Source organism: Nelumbo nucifera, chromosome 2, assembly GCF_055504915.1.
Source record: "Nelumbo nucifera cultivar China Antique chromosome 2, China Antique-T2T, whole genome shotgun sequence".
NCBI classification, from domain to species: domain Eukaryota; kingdom Viridiplantae; phylum Streptophyta; class Magnoliopsida; order Proteales; family Nelumbonaceae; genus Nelumbo; species Nelumbo nucifera.
Genome location: NC_142650.1, coordinates 103844529 through 103855056, shown reverse-complemented (window position 1 = coordinate 103855056; position 10528 = coordinate 103844529). Strand labels below are relative to the sequence as shown.

General features: G+C 37.4%; 1 protein-coding gene across 2 annotated transcripts; it reads right to left on the bottom strand.

Moving 5' to 3' along the window:
• Positions 1 to 6545, bottom strand: QPT (quinolinate phoshoribosyltransferase). 2 transcript variants are annotated; one of them, XM_010267627.3, is made up of 9 exons: positions 6134 to 6545; positions 5535 to 5668; positions 5389 to 5452; positions 5191 to 5273; positions 2900 to 2983; positions 2649 to 2801; positions 2222 to 2398; positions 1497 to 1564; positions 1 to 270 (listed from the first exon to the last, which is right to left on the bottom strand). In XM_010267627.3, exons 1-9 carry the CDS (start codon positions 6366 to 6368, stop codon positions 174 to 176), a joined length of 1095 nt encoding a protein of 364 aa, XP_010265929.1. In that variant the 5' UTR covers positions 6369 to 6545; the 3' UTR covers positions 1 to 173. The 2 variants fall into 2 exon arrangements, with proteins under 2 accessions (XP_010265929.1, XP_010265930.1); XM_010267628.3 differs by lacking the exon at positions 2649 to 2801.
• Between the last annotated feature and the right edge of the window lie 3983 nt (positions 6546 to 10528).

Genomic DNA, 10528 nt, shown 5'->3' with positions numbered 1-10528 from the left:
TTTGTGTAATGGCCTTTTCTATATTATTACATTATTACAGATGTTGAAGGCTGGCTTCTAAAAGCTCCCTCCTCCCTGTTGCCCATACAAAGTCAGCAGAATTCTCATGGAAATCAGCGCAATAGTAACGTATAAGCTCAAAAAAGAAAGGAAAGAGAAAAAAAAAAACAATATCATGCTCTCTTTGTACGCCTTCCAACTTCAAGTGCAAGCTCAGTATCAATTTTGAGGGAGATATCGAGTGCTTTCACTGAATGTGTCAATGCACCACTGCAAATGTCAACATTCAATGACATAGTTATTCATGCCAAGATATGAATAGTATTAGCCATAGTCGGGTACAACCACCCGGGTTTTTTTTCTTGTAGAAACCACCCAGGCTTAATAACATATATCAGATCAGCCATTTCGTGTACTTGAGCTAAAAATTAATAAGCAAGAAATATGAGAACAATGCAGAGGTCAGTCTAAAGAATTAAAAAGAAATTTGAAAAAAAAAATTGTTTGGAGATCCAAGCACTTGCAGTGACACATTGTTATTGTTATCATTATTACTAGTCTAACATCTATGAACTGTAACATCTGTGCAGAATATACCAATGAAAAAAAGCAGAGGAGAAATATAGGGAAAACCGTGACCAGATGAAAAGCCAGATCCCCATAAGCCTATACAACTAGGAAATAAAGAGATTCAAACAGTAATATTTCTTATTGTAAGAGGATGGCATTGCATAAGCATGTAAACCTGGTTGACTCGGGTTGAACCTGGGTCAGACCTATCCATTTTTAGATCAATTAATTAAAGGTTCAAGTGCTAGACATTCTAGAATGTTAATAAAGCATGTGTTCTAATCAAATAATGGAATATTCTAGAAGAGTAAAGCATTCATATTAAGCTATGAGTATTCTAGAAGGTTAATTAGACATGTGCATTAAATAAGGGAACATTCCAGAATAAAGGGTAAAATTGAAAAGGAAAACAGTTCTAACCCAAAAAACTTTATAATACAACTCACCCAAACTCTATAAATAAGGCTTCCATACCCATTTCAGGGACTCAGACCCATTTACTCCCATTGAGGTCCATTTCCTCTCTCTCCTCTCCTCTCCTCTCCGCTCTTCTCCTCTCCTCTCCTTTCATCTCTATCACTCCTGCAACTAGTAGCCATTTTCTCTCTTCCTTGCCAGAATTCCATCTTCGGCAAACTACAGTGGCCCGATCCCTTGCTGAAGAGTATGTAGGCAGCCCCTCCAGGGATCCAACCGGCATCTTTCTCTCCTCCCCTTTTCTGGTTCAGTCACTTCCCAACCAGATTTTCAGGGTATAGACCACTGGCACAACCGCCTTACACTTACATTCCCCTTATTAAAAAAAAGGCTCATTATATCATTTTATAGATAATAACCCTTTGAAATTGGTATAGGATCTTGTTTCAGTCTATCCAACAGTAAGGTAGACTACTTTGAATAACATAAAAGACAAGGTGCCTGGTTACCTGGAAATGTAGGTTACTCCAGTTTGTCCAATCTTGTGCACTGTCTCAAGAGTGACATTGCCTGATGCCTGCCATCATTCATCTAGCTTGTTAGAAATAAGACCCAGTAGCAGTAACAAGCAGACAAAAAGTGTTTTGAGACAGTGCCATACTAACAGTGATAATATCCAAAAAAAAGCCTTCTATAATATGATAAAAAGACATGCCACAGTTGTCATTCAGTGACAACACTACATGTAAATTCATCAGCTTTCATTGTCAATGTAACCTTTAGTCAAGAAGAGCCACATTTCAGAGACTGACATGAGCAACATGCAAAAGGCTAGTATGAAAGATAATAAATTTAAAACCTTTATCTCTTACATCTAACCAAAAAGATCAAATCTTATACGTCTATTGATCACTTTCAATTGAATAATCTCTTTTTTAACTACCACAGACATGCCCTATTCAACACCAACCCAAAAAGTCACCACAAACAGAATATAGTCGACATGAGGTTTCATACCAAGTATCAATTCTTCCAAGAAATTGAAAAGTCAGAACTGAAGAATCTGAAATGAGAAAATCCTCCCAAAGGTTAAAAAGGGAGGGAAAATAAAAGGAAGGGAACAATGATTAACCTGACTGTGTGGAACTGGAAAGTGTATAACATTGATAGTTCTCAGAGAAGCTATGTTCTTGGAGATATCTTATATACAGCAAATAGAAGGATTAGGAGCTACCTCAGTCTCAAACCTTCCATTTATCAACTCAACAGCCTCTTTAAGCATCGATACATCCACATCTCCATCAGGAAGAGGGACAACCATATTGTCTAGCATTATCCGCGTCAAGGATGTTTTGGTCTGGGATGCATAATCTAATACTTCCTTCACTTCCTCAAGTGTCCTGGTCTCAATCTGGACTAAAAGAAAAATAATTTCATTGGAAGATACACTTCAAGTTGCCAGTAGATCAATACTGAGAAAAAAATTACAGAGGATGAGTGAACATTATAAGTGGCAAGTTATGGCACAAACCAAGGAATTAAATATTTTTCTTTCAATAAGTGGATATAATGAAATTTAAATTAAGAATTTTCATTTCCAGACAAAAGGACTCATTTGAGTATATGGAAAAAATTTTACTAACATTGAGGGGTCACACTACCTCAACTCCCATTTGAAGATTTCTTTTCTCTAGAAAAAGGTCTACAGATTTTAAGGCATTTCTGACACCCCCAGATACTGAAATATGGTTATCCTTTATCATCACCATATCAAATAAGCCCATCCTGTGGTTCTTCCCTCCACCAATCAAAACCTATGAAAGAAAGATACAAGAAGAAAGCCAACATGAAATGCAAATGAAAGATGGAATTATGCAGCTAATTGATTAGGAGAAAGAAATTTGATTAATACCGCCCACTTATCCACTAAACGTAAACCTGGCGCAGTTTTCCTTGTCTCTAAAATGTAAGCAGGGTTTGCAGCATCTGCCATTGCCTGCAGGAAACATTATGAACAGTCAATTTCTCCCAGGGAAAAAAAAAATTCGCTCCACCATGGAAATACATGCTTCCATTTTTCACTGTAGATGACAAGGCCCCACCTCCTTGTTTTGTTGAAAGTTTTTGAATGTTGAATGAGGTGGCATTAACGTCCACCGTGAAAAAGCAAAAGTACATACCTCCAGGACAGAGCAAAATAAAGCTCTCTCCCAGGTAGAGAGGGCACAATTAGCACGTCATTCACAAATGAGAAAAAATGATGGTGATAAATTTCAACATAATGCATAACTTCATTTTATTAATAGATATCCCACAATGGTGGAAGCAATGTAATACATAAAGAACACATCTAAATAAGTTAAAATATAAATTAAGTACATATGCTCTTTTACACATATTCAAACCCCCACACATGCAGATAGAGAAAAAAAATCCCCCAAAGTGCACTCTTTATCAGTGTTTTCAACCAATGGTCAAGCCAGCTGGTCAGAATCACCCAACCAGAATTCCAGGTCTGATTCACAACCGAACTGCTTGCCTGCAAAAACAGTTGACTCAGTCAATGACATGGTGACCTGGCCAGTTGACCCACTGAATTATTTGACCGGGCCATCAGGTCATGGCTCAGATATTAATTTTCTTTTTTCTGTTTTTCTTGTATTTTTAGTCATTTCCATGTTTCTTTTTTGTATTTATCACCCTTCTCTTTTTTAATATGATGAACGTATAATATTACAGATATCCAAACTTTTATATAAATTTTCTGTATTTTCTCTCTTTATTATTTAATTATGATTTATGACATCATATGTTGACACTTTGATTTGGATGGTTGAACCACTGACCCATCACCTGGACAGAAAAGCGGTTCCTTTTTTGGGTTAGTTTAAAAACACTGCTCTTTATGTTCTTACAGTTTTTTTCTAATCTTCTTTATAACTAATTATATGGACCTGGATGATCTAAAAAAAATGGCCAGATTGACCATGGAAATGATTAAAGTAAACCATTCAATTCATGCAGTTTTTTTGAGATTTTCTGGGTCAGTGTTTGGAAGAAAACCTCTAGTACTGTACAAGGAAGAGTTGGGCCTAACACATTGGCCCCATCTGTGCAATTTTTAGTCCATATGTTGTTTCAGCTGGATGTTTGCTTAGAGCTCAACCTGTGTAAATTGATAACAATCATATAGTTTCTATATGCGACAAGACCAGAGGTTGAGGAGTTTGACCAGTGGGTTAAACTGGATCCCCCTCATACATATGACAGAAAAGCACAGAAAGACTTGTAAAGACAGAGCAGCTATCCCAAAGTAAGGAGATGGTTGAACCATCCAGTTTGTCCATTTTTTGAAGGATTTCTGGGTAACCAGATAAACCAACCTGCCCAATCCCTAAATTTTCTGGTCAGACAAATCTAATCAACCTCAGTTTTGTAACATTGAAGAGTTGTTTCAAATACATTGGATTAAGTAATTGTATAGGTATCCAGAGTTCCAGACAACTTTTAGGCTGAACTTTGTCCCAATTAGACAGGTTATCTTCATTGGTATGTTTGGTATCAAAGTCCTAATCATCCAAAAAATTAAACATTCTGGAATAGAAGCATTAAATTAGGTAATTGGTTCTGTATACCATCTACATGACTCATCAGATTGTCCTACTCCTAAGACAGCACTACCTGTACATGAACTTATTTTGTGAAAATATAACAGTGCATTGATAAGCTTTCGACTTTAGATATAACCCATAACATTATATTGGCTAATTGTTTCTCTTGTCTAATATTCTTTTATTCCTCTTCTAATTCTTATCAGCTTTTGTTTCATTACTTTTTTCAGCCAACAACGTCCATATCCTGTGCAGTGATTCATCATCATGTAAGCCCTGTCTTATCCATATGAGGTTAGCTACAGAACCTGTTTCACATTCCGTTAATGCCATATCCATTGTTAAACTATGCGCACTTAAATCATTTCTTATTACTTCCACCCAAGTCTTTTTCAGTCTGCCCCTAGCTCTTCTATCCCCTTCAACTTGTAACAGATCACATTTTATAATAGGTGCCGATATCCTGTGGAGTGAATGAGTGATTCCCTATAAAGCTTGTTAGCCAACCAATCCTGAATAGCTGGCTGGCAGTAGCACCTTATATCCTAATTTTGTAGAGTTCAAAATTTAAACTTGATGGAAAGAGATTTACCTTGGTTAATGTTGCTATACCACTCATCCTTTGCATAAAATTCAGAACAACTCTTTCAGCAACAACAATGCTGTGTGCTCTTCCTGCATGTGTATAGGTATAGAAAAAAGTCCTCGTAAATAATAATATTACTAAGAATGCAACTCGAAACATTTTTTAATAAGAAAAAAGACAGATTCCTCTTACTGAGATTCTTACCATATACTTTGCCAAACTGCATTCCTTTGCGAATATAATCTCCATCCTTCACAGACCACTCAACCTGATATTAAAAATCACATCAAATACGGGCAAGGAAGCAGCAGACACTCAAAGAAGATGAGAAAGTTTCCAAGTCTCTATACCTTCAGCGAGGAATCAACCTCGTCAAATATGATCTCTGCAAGAGAAATTCCAGCAATGATCCCATCCTCCTTTGCAAGGAAACGCGCTTCCACTTCCATGTCAAGCGGAACCGTGGCCATACAGGTCACATCCCCTGCAATTGCCATTATTAATTCTGTTGAGTAACATTTCTAAACTTTTGAATTCTGAGCATCCAATGCCATTCCCTTTTTCCCTAAACAAAGCTTAAACTTTTAGTTGATGCGTCTAGGTAAAAATTCCAAAGAGAAATGGAATTTTCTGCTCGGTTCAGCGGAACACAAATGAGTGAAAGCCATGGGCTTTCGAAATCTACGACAAAGCAGTATTGGCAGCTTTAATATCTGCTAATCCCCGTTTCCAAATAAGACCCAGAAATCGAAATTCAGAAATGCTCAGAGATGACCCGCCAATTCCATTTCCCCTGCCAATTAAAAGGGATGCATCCAAAAGAAAGACTATTGACGCCTCATGAAACAAAGAAACAAGAACAAATAATTGCCACCTTCATTATTGAGAAACAAAATTCTGAAAACCAGAAGCAGAAGAAGAAAGAAAGTGAGAGAAAGAGGAATTAGACCAAGATCGCCGGCGTCCTCGGAAAGGGCAAGTTTGATGACCGCTTTCAGATCGTAAGTAGGGTGAGAAGGAGGCTTTACGACCAATGATTCCAATGAAACTGGAGGGTTTTTGGCTCCAGTTGCAGATGACATTCGTGCGAAGAAACGGGTATGAGAAGTAAACCTCGAAGACGGGAATGAACAGCGAGAGGGGGAGACAGAGAAGTTGGGGCCTGAACATTGACTCGCGAACATAGCCTTTGTCTGAACTCCGTCCGAAGCTCAAGCTCTATCCAGGTCTAGTCGGAGCGTGAGTTTCGTGTTCACGGAGTCTTTCGTCTTTCTTTTTAGATTCGGGATGAGAACTATTATAATGCTGGCATGAACATGATGGATGGCAATATGGCATCCATGAAAAGATTGGAACAGGATGAGAGCTATACACTAAGGAGTGTAGAGAAGGCTACGCAACCAATCAATAGTGAACACGTATGTCCAATTGTGTCCAACTTGGCCAGAGTCCGGATGGGCTACAAAGTACAAACAAAGTCTGTACATCAAGCTACCCATAAGGTGTGGACTATGCAGATCAACGGCGTATTCACTAATTACTCTTGAGAATCCGGATTTGCTCCTCACGTTAGCGCCCGCACTTGATTTTTCAAGGGAAAATTCACCATTACTACCTTGTGCTTTTAGTGTCATTTTGGTCCCTAAAACTTTAAAATGTGATAATTCAATACCTTCATCCCTAAAATTTTAAAATACTATAACTCAATACCCAAATTTTTAGAACATGTCAATCCAATACTTGTCGTTAAGTGGCATTTGAAAAGATACAAATGCCTTTTAAGTGTTATCTAATTTTTTTATCAATCATTCAAACGTTGACAATAAATAAATAATCTCAAATCTTTACCTCTTTTATTTAAAAAAATTGGGATTAGAATTATTCACAAAATATCACAAATCGACCAAACCGAATCAATCCAATCCGAGATGATCGGTTTTATAAAATCTCGATCGATTTTCAGTTTTAATGACGGTAAAAACCAACGATTTGGTTCAGTTATAGCTTATATTTTTATGACCCGACCTGATATATATACACAACTACACCACAACATAAAATTCTGGCCATCCAAGAATCCGTTGGTCTTTGATACAATCTAGATTTTATTGATGATTTGATGGGATTTACATTCCACGTATTTGGACATAGTGAAACAAATGTAACAGTATACACCACCTATGGACGTGGGCCCTTCTTAGTCATTTCATAATGGGATATAGCTACCTAACCATGTATAAAATCCGCCCCACTTTTACAGCAAACCATGTCATTCATGCACCTGAACTTGACACATAGCATAGCTAATCATCTATAAAATCCACCAAACAAACATTATCAAAGTATTGTACTTAGGCCCACAAAGGAGAACATCGGATTGATTGAATTCAAACCGACTAAAATTGGCCTGGTAATAACCAATTTCAATTCGGTTTTAAATTAACTTTAGTCAGTTTTGGTTGGTTTTTAAATCAACCTGTTGTGATTGGTTTGGTTGACAAAAATAGACAACTGAATTGATCCAATCCATGTACGTGCCTAATTGGAATCATATCTCAATGGACATTCTGGTGACCCCAACTTTCTTGAATAGAAGAGGCAAGGATTTGAAACTATTCATTTTTTGTCAATGTTTGGATGGTTGATAAAGAAAATTAGATGACACTTGAAGGGCATTTATGTCTTTTCAAATGTCACTTAAGGGCTGATTAAAAGGTACTGGATTGGCACATTTTAAAAGTTTGGGTATTAAATTGCCGCATTTAAAGTTTGGGGACTAAAGTGGCACTAGGCCCAAAGTACACGATACCAATCTTGAATGGTTCCTAGCATAGTGCATGATGGTTGATACATTAGCTGGTTGATTCCCATAGAAACATGGACTAGATTGCCGCTACCACTAACTTTGGCGTGTGAGGCAGGGGGGAGTTTAGTGGTGTTAAGTTGCATTATTCAAACGGCCCCTTCGGGGGATTCAGGCTTATCATCAAATACCCAAAAAAAATCGTCCATTGTAAAGGACATTGTTTGTAGCTAATATCATCTTATTATATCAATGTTGTGTTACATTTGATTTGTTTCACCCCTTTTGGATAATATCTTTAAACTCTAGCATTTGGGGATCTATATAGATGAGAGTCTATATCCCTTGGTAGCAAAAATCGTGCATACAACTTGAGAGTATAACATCCAATCATATATTGATTTATGGGGAGACCTAATGCATTTTGGATGTCATGTTTTTGGGATGTGTGCAAGATTTTTGCTTTTAGTTTTAAGAGAGAGTAAAATATAAAAACTTCCCCTAAGGTATTTTGACAATCATAAAAGCCTCCAATGAGGTTTCACTTTAACAAAACTTTTCTTGTAGTTTTGAAAAAGAAACATCCTTTCTATCATTGTCTCATATGAGAAATGTTGCACTAATGCATTAGGTTTTTGAAAATGTCCATTTTATCCTTATATCTATCAATTCATATAATTAAAGATTTACTATAATGCCCCTAAAAGAAGTTTTAATTTTTAACTAAAAAGGTTCCACAAGTCAAATTGAAAAGAGTAAAGTAATTTTACTTTGTAAACTCGTAAGTAAGGACAATTTTGTAAATCTCAAGTTTTCGTCACCAAGACAACAATGGAAGGGAGTTAATTGGTTTTTTCAAAACTATATGAGAAGTTTTTGTTAAAATGAAATATCAGGGGGTGTTTTTATAATTGTCAAAAACCTTAGGGGAGGTTTTTATGTTTTACCCTTTAGGAGATCCTGTCACTTTAGATCAATGTACCTCTTGTTGAGAAAAGTCATATTGATTGACGTTTCTGTTTTGCTCCTTAAAACCCACTTCAACACCCACACACAAACAAGATCTAAGGAATAAGGAAGGATAGAGTTCAAAGTTGAAAGCCTTTGACAAGAAATGGTTGACAAAAACTCAACTTGCTCAACCTACAACTTCTTTATCCAAATTTCTAACATTGAACGACCTTGAGTTTCTGACCCACCTTGTTTCTGCACTATTCTTTTTTTTTCTTCACATAGAAGTATTATCCCTTGATGGTGCACAATCTAGCAGCTCTCTGTTGGAGGATAGCTTGGACGTTGGTTGATGAGGTTAGTAGGCCGAATTGCAAGAAAGACAGTGTCAGAGTACTCGGGGTGGGCACTCCAATGCTTAAGTTAGTGATGAGTGTGGAAAGAGACCAAAGAGCTTAAAATGCAAGAGTGAATTGAATGCACAATCACACATACCTTCTGTAGGTGAAGGAGGTGCCTTTATATAGGCTTCGATGTCACGTAGTGCATCCTAGATCTTCGGGGGAACGTAACTTATTAGCCCACCATCTTCGGAGGTAGTTGTAGCAAATAGTGATAAGGCTTATCCGATTAGCTCTGAAGTGGGTGGATTGAAACTCAATTCTATTGGTCAGGCGATGTGGTCCTAGAGGAATCAGAGACGATAAGTCACATGTAGCGGAAGTTGGTCACCATGCCACACAGGTTGCCACTTCGAACCTCGGTCAGGTCAGTGAGTACTCGGCAGGTCCACCGAGGTCTTTGGTTTACTCTGTTAAGGTGAATCCAAGGTGCATCTAGCTGACTTGATAAGGACACACCATTGCCTACGTGGCACCAAGGTGTTATGCAACGGGTTGGAAGTGCCACATGGTGCGAAGTCATTGGAGGGCCAAATTACCCCTCATCACCCCTAAGTCGATTATCTAGGAATCGATGTATGCTCCACCATATAGGTTGTTGCAATGTGGTTAGTCCGCTTTCTATCTTAAACTCTCCTCTGTGAAAATCCACTTTAATCTTCTATTCCACCACTGAAGTTCACAAGTATTTTCCCATGGCTTGTTACTTCAATTTACTTGCTTAATACACTATCACCAAGCATGGTAATTCTATCCAATATCCTTTCTTTCTATTAAAGGAACAGCCCCAATATTCTATTCTTATGTGAGACACAAGGTTGTCCCAATCAGCAAGCAACAAGTATTATCTGTGTCATCACATCTCAGACATGGTTGGTGGGTTTCAATCTTATAGCGAGATGTGTAGATACAGATCAAGAAGACTATGTTATCAATAGTCCATTTGTCACGAAGCCACAAGAGCCACAAGCCAATCTAGTGGACTTCTATGTTGCTGGAAGAGTACTATTAATATTGTGATCCTTCAGGTCCAATCACATTTTATTCATTTAAGAGTTGACAACCTCCCAACTAATACTCCATGGCATTTGATCTTATTAATATTGCATCTCATGAACTATCTATCAACCACTAACTTGCCATGACTAATTATCGATGACATGAACAACATTTATCTTCCACAAGCTTA